At 43.8% G+C, this 13936-nt stretch overlaps 5 protein-coding genes across 5 annotated transcripts; 2 read left to right on the forward strand and 3 right to left on the reverse strand.

Annotated features, from left to right (window-relative positions):
• Nucleotides 1-480: 480 nt before the first annotated feature.
• GGI43DRAFT_432021 (ferric reductase family protein) lies at nt 481-3327 on the reverse strand (the record flags this gene model as incomplete). Its single annotated transcript, XM_083209507.1, has 7 exons — nt 481-1661; nt 1723-1844; nt 1922-1974; nt 2036-2274; nt 2342-2686; nt 2762-2802; nt 2878-3327. 7 exons carry the CDS (start codon nt 3325-3327, stop codon nt 578-580), a joined length of 2334 nt encoding a protein of 777 aa, XP_083063044.1. The 3' UTR covers nt 481-577.
• A 3160-nt stretch (nt 3328-6487) lies between these two features.
• GGI43DRAFT_432024 (SNG1 family protein) lies at nt 6488-7704 on the forward strand (the record flags this gene model as incomplete). Its single annotated transcript, XM_083209508.1, has 1 exon — nt 6488-7704. One exon carries the CDS (start codon nt 6488-6490, stop codon nt 7625-7627), a length of 1140 nt encoding a protein of 379 aa, XP_083063045.1. The 3' UTR covers nt 7628-7704.
• Nucleotides 7705-7869: 165 nt separating this feature from the next.
• On the forward strand, nt 7870-8543 carry GGI43DRAFT_397349 (GFA family protein; the record flags this gene model as incomplete). The annotated part of the gene is made up of 1 exon (XM_083205098.1): nt 7870-8543. The coding sequence occupies exon 1, from the start codon at nt 7946-7948 to the stop codon at nt 8540-8542; it is 597 nt and encodes a 198-aa protein (XP_083063046.1). The 5' UTR covers nt 7870-7945.
• A 518-nt stretch (nt 8544-9061) lies between these two features.
• GGI43DRAFT_432026 (uncharacterized protein) lies at nt 9062-10490 on the reverse strand (the record flags this gene model as incomplete). The annotated part of the gene is made up of 3 exons (XM_083209509.1): nt 9062-9427; nt 9481-10407; nt 10476-10490. 3 exons carry the CDS (start codon nt 10488-10490, stop codon nt 9062-9064), a joined length of 1308 nt encoding a protein of 435 aa, XP_083063047.1.
• Nucleotides 10491-11865: 1375 nt separating this feature from the next.
• Nucleotides 11866-13446, reverse strand: GGI43DRAFT_397351 (uncharacterized protein). The gene is made up of 2 exons (XM_083205099.1): nt 13228-13446; nt 11866-13175 (listed from the first exon to the last, which is right to left on the reverse strand). The coding sequence occupies exons 1-2, from the start codon at nt 13262-13264 to the stop codon at nt 12943-12945; spliced, it is 270 nt and encodes an 89-aa protein (XP_083063048.1). The 5' UTR covers nt 13265-13446; the 3' UTR covers nt 11866-12942.
• Between the last annotated feature and the right edge of the window lie 490 nt (nt 13447-13936).

Here is a 13936-nt window from a genome sequence, read left to right on the forward strand (position 1 = left end):
GCAGTGGTACTAAGCGGAAATCGGCGAAGGATTCTATATGCTCAAAGGTCACGGGTACACCTTTTTAATTCCCCCGCGGGGCTGTGAAAACAGGCCCACAATCTGAATATAGTGGCATGGATAATAAAAAATTCATGCAAATAAAAGCGAGAGAGAGAGAGAGAGAGAGAGAGAGAGAGAGAGAGAGAGAGAGAGAGAGAGAGAGAGAGAGATAGAAGATTTAGAAAAAAAATATCCGTCATAATTAAGTACATTTCATTACCTCATTTATACACTATATAATCTGGAGACTATTAAACCTGAGTCTCATGATCGAACTCCAAAAGCTGTGACTGAAGAGCGAGGCATTGGGACTCGAAAAAGGACTTGAGTAAGAGCTTGAACAAGAACCAGTAGACAGTAAAGCTCTGGTTGCAGTGGAAGTGTAAAATATTTGTCGAGGCCAAAAAATATAATTTAATGCTGCTCTTTTTAATAGCGTTTATTGGTATGCATGCTTGTAATACGCTGAATACGACTTGTGGTGCCCAAGAAAACAAAAACTTTTAGATAATACAAAACATTCCCCGAACCAACACTACCATCCAAACGCATCTTCAAAATACTCAACAGAATTGCTCTGATTTTGCATAGCCCGATGCGTCGCTTCCCTAGCTGTATCTGCCATCCCACTGGGACCACACGCCATCACAGCTAGCCGTGATCCAGAGTGGATAGCAGAAGCCGCTGCACTCTCAATAAGCGTGGGGATGTCAGGCCTACCGGTCTTAAAAATTAAAGAATCGGTCTCCTGTATATCATCGGTCGTCTCTTTACCCTTAAGCACACCACTTCCTGCAGTCTCTTTGCACGCATCTCCCATTGAGATTTCATCTGGAGATGGCAAAGGTAACGAGTCGACTGAGACCTTTGCAGAATCTGTGCAGTAAAATATACATTTGACCTCGTCTAGCGTGAGTGCTGCTGCGAGTTCCCGCCGGGCAATCCGATGGAGATAAGCTTGTTTACGATCAGCCCAAACCAATGTCAGTCCACGTATGCGTGTCTGGCCTGCAGCAGCCCGTGAGACATGATCAAGTATATATGGAATCATGGCCGCAATGCCTGACCCGCCTGCAATAAGAAGGACCTCATCAAATGTCCACAAGGGCTCGGCCATGCCGTAAGGGCCTTCAAGGAGGATAGTCTGCCTAGAGACTGAAGAGAGCTTAGATGTAGATTGGGATTTCAGACAGAGATCACGAAGACGGCGAGTCCAGCCATCATATGGGCGAATCCAGAAAGAGAGGATATACTCGTCTTCAGCGGTTGCATCCGTAGCCAGAGAACTATCCTGAACCTGGGTAGTTTCTCCCGTGGCCTGGCTCCAGTATGCCAAAGTGAAAGGATGATTCTCCCAGCCGGTGAAGCGGAATGGCTGGTAGAGATAATAGTGTTGGCCAGGCTTTGGTCTCATGTGAGTGTTAATCTGAACACGGATGATGTTGGCATCCTGGTCATATGATATCGTGGCGACACTACGATGCAGTGCCTTTTTGCGCAGCCGAATGTGGAGATTGCAATAGACTACCCGAACAATTCTCAGGAAACGATCAAAGCTCCAGATAGCAACAAGGGGCCATAAATAAGGATCGTATTGCCCATCGAATATAGATGTATGGCTGTGATAGTAGTGGTGATTAGTACTAATAGGCGTTGGAAAGCGTCAACTTGTATACATACTGGAAAAGAGCGACAATCACCACGACGGATAAGGTGATGTGGATGAGGAGGAAAGATTCATAGATCTTGCGACGGAACCAACTGAAAGAGAAGAGAACAATAAAACTCATTGAAATCGTCGCCTAAAGTGTACCAACATCAGATAAAGCCACGAATATCAAAAACCTAAGAAAAGTGCCCATCAGAAGCAATATCTTACCACAATTCCGAGACACCACCAAGCTTCTTTGAACGCTGCCTGGTAATCGCCAGCTAGATTTTATTTGATTAATAAATGTCCTCTACATAAAGATCTCAAGCATGGGGAACATACCATCACCGTCTAAGAAATAGAAAGACGTATATCCAATGGAATGAATAATTGCTTGCAGAGTCGCTATGCGAGCGATATGTCTGTGGAACAGGTTGAATGTAGAGAAATGCCAGCCCGTTAGCCAGATGAAAATATTATTACGTCCACTGAACATCCAAATTAAGGGTAAATTGGCAAAGGCTATGATGCCTGTGCGGTCAGCAACATATCGCCATATTTGAGGGGCTACCGTAGCCCAGCTTCTCGTCAACACGTGTTAGCCCTCTATATCTCACGAGTTTCTGCTTTGTCTGCATAGGTACTTACTAAAGGTTGCCCTTGAATCCGCGGTAGTTTACACAACAAAGTACGAAACTAACGACCCAATATGACAGGACGATGAATCCTTCGATGCGAGTTGGTATGGTGCATCCGAATAAGAGCTGGCGGCGGTACGGAGGTAAAGCGCTTGGAGTTATAATGTGCTTGCGGATCCATGAGTACAAAGATGCAAATGGACGATTTTTTTCTGTTGGTTTCTCGCGACTATCTGCTAATCCGATGTCCTCAGGGGTAGATGAAGGCGATAGCCGGCTTTCACTGATCAAGGTGATAAGTCGATGCAGAGCTCCGATAACGAGAACACCGCCCCAGAACCCGTACATTGCGAACCTGTAGTATTTTAAATGTTAAACTTTGTTTTTGTCGACCTGGCCGATGGTGTAAGATGGCGGGATTGAACCTCACCCATAGTTTCTGTGCGTTCGACTCTCATAATCCCACGCGTCCTGTATGGTCTCAGCAATTCTGCTAGAAAGCGACGCAATTTATACGGAATGAATTGGAATGAAAAAAAAACGTACCTCTGTGCGGTAACCCAATTCAAACCAATCTCTCGAGATCATAATCGGCGTTGTAAGGTTGGTCAGAAGCCTCTTATCATCTTGATCCAGAATAGGAAAGCTGCTGATTACTTTATCAGTCAAATTTACAGCCACGTCGGCCTCTGGAATGAGTTCCACGCTGCCATAACTCTGGCAGGCCAAGCCAAAGTATGTGTACCCAGTATCTAGGTCACCCGGCGGGCAGTATGCCTTGGAAATAGCGTAGACAGAAGTGACTTTCAGCGGGTTCTGGCAAACTCCCAGATAGTAGTCACCGTAACCAATGCCTTCAAAATTAATCTGTCCGATAATACCAAAAACAGCGGCAACGCATTCCTGGTGGATAGCGACATCAAGAGATAGTCCATGCCAAGGAAATAGGCCGACAAGAGCCAAGCTGACTCTGAGGAGATGTCTTGCGGCAATCATAGTCATAAGGTTTCTTAATCCTCAAGAGCTGATTCGCATTCAAGGTAGATGCGTGAGGTCTCCCCAAATTTGGGTACTGAGAGTCACACGATCAGCTTGGCAGCTTGGCAGTTTCCATGGTGAAGTAATAATACATAGGTAATATATAATCCTCCAGCAAGCTGTGGATCATATGAATGCGTCTATTCTTGTTATTGTCGGCTTTTTTTGTAAAACCAATCATTTTTCCCACATCTAAGGCTCTCTATTCCACTTAGTCGACTTTCATGCATAACCCAAACTCCATTAGCCAATGGGTTAGCACGCCCTTTCACGAGCATTCGCAGGCTTCGGAAGGCAACATTCAGCTCATAAAAAAACCTTCAATGAAGTGGAGGTATAACCCCCAGATGTGGACTTGATCGGCGGTCTAGATCTCGTATTAAATGCCTCGCGTTGAATGTGACTCAATATTTTAGCTAACGATGGACTGATTTTAATCTTATCAGATGGATAAACTCGAGTCATCAGATTAGATTAGATCTAGTTTTGGCATATGATTGGCCATATCGAGGCAAGATCCACTTGAATGCCCTACTATACCTTGCCTAATCAGGAACATCGTCTTTCTTCTCCACCCTGTCTATACTATCTTAAGGTAGCTGGCTCTCTCTCTTGGTCATAAAGTAGCGGGCCCATATAGTAGCCAATAGTCTGATTATACGTTCCGGTTCGTTCCCTAGGTATATAGTAGGTTTTCAAGAAGCTGTGGCTCTGACTGGGAGGGCAAAACATATTTGCTGGAGCACAGTGAAGATTTCAGCTAAGATTTTTAGCGGATTATTAAATACAAGTTATAGATAGTTTGTACTAGTAAATAAGTCAAGAACACTACGCAATATTTATTATAAATAGTAAAGATATCTTCACACATATTTTACACATATAGTAAGTCTTTACTATATTTAATTATTCAAATTGTTCAGATACGTTTATCAGTGACCAAAATTAACTTGGGGTATCGCGTGAAATCCCTGTACGATAATCAATGCAAACTTTTCTTAAATTTCATTGTTTATAAATACAAAGCCATTGTATAGGTGCAAATTTTGCCTCAAGTGCCATTGTATCTGAGCGGGGGCAGAGGTTTCAGATCCTTCAGATATGCAGCTAAATGTTGATGTAACTAGGTATTGATCAAAAAGACGCACTAAAGAAGTACCAGCTAACCATATCAGCCCATTTGATTTATTAACTAAAGTGTCATACTTGTAAATCAAATACCTAAAAAAGATAAACGAAAAGTCCGAAGTGTTACCCGCGATCGCTCCAGCCCTAAAAGCGGAATATTTTCCGATAAAGTTGTTGAGAGGGAACATGGAATCAACCCTACCGTCTAAGCGCCTCTTTTATGTTTACTGTGAAAACTGGATCCTGCAATATCCCACTTATCACCTCATCGTCCGATGAAGACTCGAGCGAGCTACCGCCGCAATTGAAGCCACATGATATGAATGGACTTTTGAAAGAATTTATATTGGATATTGAGAGAATCAGCTCATGCTATGTGCATCACGGAAGATGGTGGGAATGTTGCGTTTTCGCAAACTTCTTTAATACCCATTGCAGAGGACCTATCTAAACTTGGACTGGGCCGAACTCTTGGAGAATAATACCGCAAGACAGCGGCCCAATAAGGGAAAAGTATCGCTGACGCTATAGCCGCTGCTATCAATGCCTTAGACCTATTTATATTGCCAACGCTATTAGACGCGAGTTAATGGAGTTTAAGAGAGAATACGGGCGTTTTCCATATCCTGAACTATGTAAACAGGAAGCGGCCTAATTTAGCTCAAAGATGCCAATCCTTCAGATGGGTCTCTTTACTACCAACTGGAAGTGGGCTCAGGCTACAGCTCCATGAGAAACTTTGCTAAACTGATCTAAATTTACTTTGGCCTAGGCTCTAGGAAGTGTATAACGTTCAGATGGGTCATTGATCATGCGTACACCTGGCAGTGGCGATATTCCCGTTGTTCCTTACGTCAGATATGTTGTCAAACCCTAGCTCCGGCTTGGATTGGAAAAATTTTCTGTCGTATGATTTTTATTTCATCCGGCCTCAATGCGTATGAAGCAAAGTTGTAGATTTTAAATTCACGTTTGAGAAGATCACAGTGACAAGGCATGATACATTTATGCCAGGCGAGTAAAGTGAATAAATTGCAGAAATGTACGCATATGATCAAAATTTTGCCTACGACGATGGCGCCCCATCGATCATTTGCATTTATGAATTCCTTTTTTTTTTTCTTTTTTTAAATTAACCTGTATATTGAAACGGAAGACCTATCTACTATCTTTACGATGAGATTGATAAGGATGTATTCTCAACAGCAATGTTCCGATTATTACGAGCATGACTGCAGAAAAGCTCGTGTGCGAGGTATATTTGGAAGACAACTTCAGGAGATAGCCCTATTATATATATGCAATAAAAGTAAACTGCAGATTTCAATTCATGTAACGCGTATTTCAAATCTCTATTCGGATAATTAAACGCTCATATAGCCCTGGGCTGTCAATGCGGTGCAAATTCCGCCCCTTTCCGTGTCTACGTTCGTGTCCACATCTGTCTAAAATGAATAATCGGTGTCTATTTCGGCTTTTATTCTTTGCCTAAGGCTAGCAAAAGCAGATCGAGACGTTTTTTGTTGTAGTCAGCCAACCAATGCATGCATCACTGCCTGGGTAGTTATCGGAAGCGTACCGGATACGGCACCGGATACTATACCAGAAGAACCGGCTACGTCCCTCAGACAAGATCCAGCAAAGATCCACAGCTAAACAGAAGACAGAATGGCCTCTTCTATTTATATATAATACTGCTTATATTATCAATACTTTTGTTTATAATTAAACTTGTATCTTAGTCTTTCCGTAGGTTCCGACATGAGTAACTATGCCCATATATACTATGTATATCGATAATGCGCATGCCAATTTTCGCTATTCTAGTTTGAAAATCTGAATATTTGACTTTTATTACACAATGGTTGTAAAACTCACGAAGGTAGACTTCAAATGGTCTTCTAGTCATGCCTGGCGAGGCCAAATGAAGCATTTCTTTCTTACTGTGGGAATTAGTTTCCTTGCGGTGCAGCTAGTATTTCTCCTAGTCATGTCACTTGTATATGGATCACAGTACGAAATCGGAAAAAAGGTCTATCGTTTCCAAATCCTAACGGTTGACTATGATGGCGGGATGATTGGGGAGTCGCTGTTTACAGCCTACGAGCAACTTAAGAGCAACTCATATCCGACGCTGCAGGTACACCCATCTTCCGAATATCCAACAGAAGAATTATTAAAAGCCGCAGTACATGCAGGAAAGTATTGGGCGGCTATTTATACTATTTCTGGGGCATCTGATCGGCTAGATGCCGCCCTTCAAGGCGGTCCGCCAGCAATCAACTACAACAACACTGATATGATTCGCTATATCTGGAACGGAGCGCGTTTTCCTCTGCACTCTGCAGGATATATCGAACCAAACCTTGAAGCGCTAATCGCGGCAAGTAGATTGGCATATTACCAGATAAACGGTACTGGAGCTCTTAAAGGCCTTGATTCATCTGACCCCAATGCCGTGAAGGCTTTTCTCAACACGATTGCTACGTCGTCGATCAATATTAAACCAACAAATCAGGGAGCACGAGTCTTTTACAATACAGCCTCAGTCGCTGTACACGCAGTGCAGCAATTCTTTTTTATCATGGCGATCAACTCCGCAAGCCAGAAGTTCCAGATATTCTCCCGTCTCTCGATCCGCACAAACGGCACGATACGCGATTTGTACTGCGCTATATCTTCATTCTTTGGAGCCTTATGCTGGGCGGGATACATCTTTGCATACCAAGAAGATTGGGGACTTAGAGGTGGACAATTCACCCTTATCTGGATGATCGGTTGGCTTTATCAGTTCATCACCATCAAGTTAATGGATGTCGTTACCGCGTTCCTCCCCTTTGCATGTGCGCCCTTTGTTGTTATTATATGGGCTCTCTTCAACATCGCTTCTGCATTGACGTGCTATCCTCTGGCACCGCGCTTCTATAAGCTCATGTATGCTCTACCGGGTCGAAATTACTACGAAATTTTCGTTACAATAACTTCCGGTGGAGCAGTCGATCAGTTATACCGCAACCTTCCTGTGTTGTTTGCGTGGGCACTACTACTGCAAGCCCTTGCTGTCCCAGCGAACATACATCGATACCGAGTGGCGAAGGAGCTTGAAAGAAATGAGGCAAGGATAGAGTAGAGCCACCTATCAGCACATTGGGCCCTACGCAAAAAACGGGCAACAGTTATTGGAATTGGAGCCTTAGCCTATGAAGTTGCAAAGTAAGGAAGTCGAAATATAAGTTATATTCCCCCCTCGTTAGTCTATATTGGATGCGGGGGAACAAGGTTATTCCGTAGTATCTTGGGTATATATTTGATACTGGGTCAGCATTTAGTTACATGTATAATACTATACTTATGCCTCAACGCCTTTTATTGGCATGTCATCAATTGTTTCTTTGGCAATTTTAGTAATAAATCTTCAATCTAGTCGCTTCCGGCTCTTTTATTCCCAATGAATTCCTCAAGAGCATATATATTACTAGCCTTCCGGCACCGAGCCCCAATGCGGCCATCAACCAGCTTACTACGCCCATATCTAATGAGTCACTCCAAGGGAATAATAAATCCCATCTCATCAACATCTATTCGCAACCATTCTGATGTGCTCCTAAAAACAAGAGAAAATCCAAAGATAACTTGCCAATGCGGCACCATCTCTCTCACAGCCTCACGCGCCGAACCTCTTAGCAAATATGTATGCCACTGCACCGAATGCCAGAAACAATCGGCTTCTGCATTTGGTATCTCTGCTATATTTCCATCTGAAGGCATGTGGCCATTCCCCAAAGATCTACAACAACACATTGGCACGTGGGTTAGGCAAGCAGACTCAGGCAACACAGTAGAGTGCTATTTCTGCAAAGGGTGTGGCGTTCGTATCCTACATCGGGTTATCTTCAAGGATGGTACACCTAGGCCTTCACTTGCGGTGAAAGGTGGCTGTGTCGAAGGTCTTAACCTGGACGGTGCCAAACATATTTACACAAGGTCAGCTTTGGTGCCTGTGCCGGAAGGTAGTGAGCCAGGAGCACCACGTGTGAAGCCATGACTGTAATGTTAGTAAAGATATACGAAATATATTAAGTATGTGTATTCAGATAAAAGTGCATGCTTGCTGTGCGGAGCTTGTTAACTGTACAGAAACGAACAGACCAATCATCTATTACAACTAGAGTAAAAGGTAGAGCTCATACAATTTGCGAGAACATAGACCTGGCTAAACTATCTTATATAGCTTCTCATCATTCGGATGGTATAGTATATCGGGTACTAGCTTTCAATGAGCGCTAATTATAAGAAAGACAACATACACGTATCCACGCTGCACTGAGTTTAGCTTATAATGCTATTGCCATAGGGTGAAAACACATACAGCCCCCATTCAAAAAGTAATGCGGTTACAAGTCTTACAATTGAGCCTCGTTCTAAGACGGTATAGTGACAACGTGTAATAAGTATGGAGATTTCTCTGTGCTTTAGATACATTGCCAATTAAAATACCTCGAAAACCTGCTCTGAGTCGGCTTTGACATTCTTTTAACCTGCTGTTTCAACTTACTTTGGCATCTCACTGGGCTGCTGGTGTAGTTCTTTCGACCAAGGATATTGTCTTTGGCACTGCCTCAAATGTATGTGGTATCATCATGTCAAAATTCTTCCTAAATTGCGCCGGAAAATCTGGGTCACTGTTGAGTTTTTCAATAAATTCTTTCCTCTGCTCCGCATGTTTGCCTTCTGTGTCTTTCAGGCGATACAAGTTGCCAATCACAAGCTGTGATGTCGTATTTAACCAAGCATCTCGTCGCGAGTTTGTGCAATCCGCGAGTAACGAGTCTGGTTCGCCGTGTTGAATGACACGGGTGAGGGCATTACCGTACGCATAGGCGTCCAAGATTCCGCCAGTTAAGCCGAGACCGCCAATTGGGTTGTTGGACTTTGAAGTATTTTTAGTCATGAAATGGACTAAAAACCCAAGATATTACTTACGTGGAGGGCGTCACCAGCCAGAAACACTCTACCCTTGAATGCCTGCGCAGCACACCGTTGATGTAACCAATATAGCTCTGCTCGCACCAGTTTATAATCTTCTCTTCCTTTTAGATATAGCTTCACACGGTCATGTGCTCGTTTGTGTAGTTCCTCCTTTGTCGTAGGAAGATCTGACGGTTCAGCGAAGGCAACTCGCCACAATGGCCTGCTGTCCTCAGGATTATCGAGAGTGCCGCCATCCTGTCCAGTATAGGCAATGACAGCCCAATGCTCCGGGTCAACAAAGAAATTGAGCGATGACCAACCAAATTCTTTCTGATAGTCGAATAGAATGTCTGTGCCTACCATCTTGAATTCGTCAAATGTAAACCCATCAAACGAAATGCAGAGCAGTCTACGGACTGCACTATTGTTGCCATCTGCAGCTAGAACGTATTTTGTCTTGAAAAAGACGTCATTACCGTCATTACCTGAGGTTTTTGCTTGGTGCGCCATCACTTTAACTGTGTCATTCTCATCGTCCTCGATACCGGCTACTCTCATGCCAAATTTAACTTCCACAGAATTGTAACTTCGGAGCTTGTCTAGGATAAGCTCGCTCATGCGTGCTTGACCAATCTGGTATGAACCACCAAATATTCCGTTATCGTCTGTAGGCAGGGAAAGGTGTGCGAGTTGGTTACAGTCTTTATTGCGCCATGTGACGCCTGTGCGATTGTGATACGCATGTTTTCGTAAAACTTCTGTAAGGCCAAGCTGGTCAAGACAACGATTGACCACGGGCATATATACCATTGCTCTAGTCGTGGGAAGCAGCTCATGGTGGGCTTCAAGAACGAGTGTTCGAATATTTTCTTGGCCTAGACGAAGAGCTGTCAAGAGCCCAACGGGCCCAGCACCAGCAATTATAACTTGATATGATGACTAGATGCGTATCAGTATCCTAGCCATAATAACTTGGAAAATGAACTAGTAAACAATGATAGTCTCACATTTTGCGAGGCCATTGTTGTCTAATTGTCAATGTTCAAACAATTAGGCGGTGTAAGTTTGGCTTGGTGTCTTTGCGTACAAATGTTGCTTTTGGAAATAATAGACAAATCTTTATATCTCTCAACACTTCATAATGTATATAAATATAAGAAAATAAGGCCTTTAATAGGTGAGTCGGATAGCTTATGACATATTTCGAAGATGCCAGCCGAATGGATCGTCTCCCATGCCGAAGCGCACAAGCCGGATAGCATATTCTGATGATATACCATGCAGACAAGGGGCACTAGCCGACAGCGTTGTACCAAGACAAGGCTTGGAATTTTAACAAAACAATCGGTGTACTTGCTACAAAAGTGGTTGCTTTTGGTAATAAGACAGCTAATGGAGATAATTGTATAATATTAGGTAGTTCAATGTACCTATGTTATATACACTGCTGCTCAAATCGAAGTCCCATTTGGTAGGTATGTTATAAGTCCTTTAATAACCAAATAGATTTGACTCTTTGTATTTACGGGGAGAGAACATAACAAGGCAGCTGAGTACAATATCGTAGCACCAAGATATCAGCCGGGGAGCGCATCCGGCATCCCGGGGCCCTTACCCGGATCGACATCTCATGCGCCCGCTAGTTTTCCGGTAGGCTCACTCCCACCTAAAAATTGATTTGTGCAGAGAGTGGTGACTAGGTTGGCTTATGTTAGAGTTGACTGCTCATTAGCTCACGAAAACGATGTAGCACTGCGAGTAATTTGTTGTTATAAGAATATTAAGAAATGACGAATTTTGGAGTTGTGTTATACTGTAAAAATTCACGAGTACGTGTAACTTGATTAAGTTATTTGCAAGCTTTGGGAATGCTAACAGCAATATGACCGACATTATCATTTATAGAAGTGTATCCCCGAGTCTATATCGTTCGTCAATCCGAAGAGTGGAATATCCTGTCCAAAGTAGAAACCATATAAGGAGTCAGAGGTATTGTTCGTGGAGCATTGTTGTGTTGGTACTGCGATATCACAATCATTATAATATTGATCGCAGGATCCACTTGTCGGATGTCCAAACAATATTCCAGAGGTAGGAATCATTGATTCTTGCTGGAGCGCATCAGGGTCAAATGAGCGAGGTGAAACCAGCTCAGGGACAGCATTATCACCGGCTGACCCCAGACCAGAGAGTGGTGAAGTGGCTGTAATGCTAGATATTCCTTGAGTGGCGGCTTGGAATCCCAGAGGAGCTTGTACGTCACCAAACACGTTTCTGACGAACTCACTTCTGAGATGAAGGAACGTATCATCTCTTTTTGAAACGTACATAGTAGTTGCTTCTTTTAACAAACGGCAGGTGTCTGCATAACGTGCACTTTGAGAGGAGATTTGTCCAAGGTGCGATAGGATAGCAATGCCGCGCTCAAGAGAGGGTCCCAGAGGCCATCCCTGCTGATCGTAATCACCCAGATAAGCCAGTCCTAGGCATAGCGCAGAGCTGAAGACGCTATTAATGACAAGAGGTTGCCGCCTAGACGCTCCCTTATCAAAAACATCTTCGCAGGCCACGTCAATACCTTTGATAGCTGACGTGACACAGGCATCTGCATATGTGATGAGATCGGCTTTTGCGGAAGAGTCATCATGCTTCTGAAAGTCTTTCCTAGAAGAGCGAACCCAACAGGTCAAAAAGGGTTTTGTCAAGAGAACTATCGAATAATAATATGCCATCTTAACGATTCTAGAGCCATGTTTGCGCGATATTTCTGAGTAACCCGCATCGTCTATTTCTTCGAGGCCATCGATCCTAAGCATCTGAGGTAACGCTTCGGCCCACTGCCGATGTTTTGAGGAGATAACCTTGGCCAGTTCAAGGGTAACAGCTTTTCTCAAATACACATCAACCAATATTTGCTCGATGGTGTTGCACACCCTAAAGATTGCAGAAGATATTTGCGAGTTCACACTTAGGCTTTCACTACTGGCAGTCGAGTCGAACGATATCCAGGGAGCGTTATAGACCATCTCCGACGTTGCCGGTGGTCTCCCTAAAGAGGCGCTAAGAAAGAGATCACAGACACGCAGGGACTTCCAGGCGCGCTCTCGGAATATTCCTTCTTCTGGGGCAAGCGAAGTGTTAGTCTCGTGAAGATGGATTCCGAGTGTGTATGCTGCTCTGACGGCAACGCCTAGGTTTGTAAAAGCTGCGTTCCGCCGGCAAGCCGCAATCATATAGTAAGTAGCCAATACAAATGCTTGTACGGTTGACAAGCTGGAATCATCCATAAGGGTGAATATGGCAATCTTTCGGCCATAGGCGAAGCATTGCTCCGCGATAAGATCGTCAGATTCGTCTTGTGCCCTCCCTTGAGCTCCTATTGCGATGGCCAAGTAGAAGATGGCAGATTTGGGATTCGATCGTTGCGAAGGATGCTCTATCCAAGCGGATACTTCATCGATCAGCCATGGCCGGTCAAAAAGATCCAAAGTACCGCCAGTCGCAATAAAAAAATTCCTCAACTAATGAGAGTACCACAGCGAGCTCGAGGTCTATTTCTCTTGCTGTCTCAAGGCATAGATCAGTTGTGTTCTCGATCATTAAGTGAGCTAAGGGGTCATTAATGAAAGGACACGACCCAATTGCAGCTGTAATCGCTCTTTGTACAGTTTGCAGAAACGACAACGAGGCGGACTCTCCAATGTAGACTGCAGCTCCAATTAGATGATACAATAGTATTACAAAAGTACTGGGCCTTACTCGATTTGCCTTTGCTGTCTGGAAGCATGCTCGACATTTCGAGAGTAGGGGAAGAGCTTGCGAAGCTGTTACCAGCCTTCTTTTGCGAATTGGACAGCAGCGAGACCACATTCTCCGATGCAATAAAAGGTACATGCACTTCGCAATCGTCGTTTCCATTCCTGGTCACTCTTCTAGGCGACAATGCTCTGTTTTGTTTGGTGTAACAGCAACCCTTGCGATGGCGAGATTTACATTGGTCACAAGGCAAGGCGCCATTGCATTTTTCCTTGCGCTTTTTACAGGTATCACACGCCTGTGCCACACGCCGCCGGTGAAGGGGATCAACTCTTGGACGAGGCATCAAATATTGAGCGTGATTGCAAACACTCTATTTGTGAAGAAAAAGGTATAACAGGAACTTAGGATAAGAAAAGGATCACAAGAAGTGATCTTGTTGCGGATATAGCGGATCTCGGGGGAAGGTCTAGTTCTGGGGAAGTCGATGCGCTATAACTCTTTTTATGGGGAAACAGGCTTATTAGCAGGGAGTAGCCAGTTCCATAGTGACCGAAATCAAGTACTAGGTTGCTATTATAAAGAGCTTACCAAGTGTTACATTCCGGCTCTTTACAGTCACAAGAACACATCTTGCCTTATTAATACACACAAATTAAGTGAACCATATTCAAGCCTAGTTAAAAGAATGAACCAGCGTGAAACTAATGTC

The sequence above is a fragment of the Trichoderma evansii genome (assembly GCF_050947405.1).
Source record: "Trichoderma evansii strain SZMC 28006 chromosome Unknown GGI43scaffold_4, whole genome shotgun sequence".
Lineage (NCBI taxonomy): Eukaryota > Fungi > Ascomycota > Sordariomycetes > Hypocreales > Hypocreaceae > Trichoderma > Trichoderma evansii.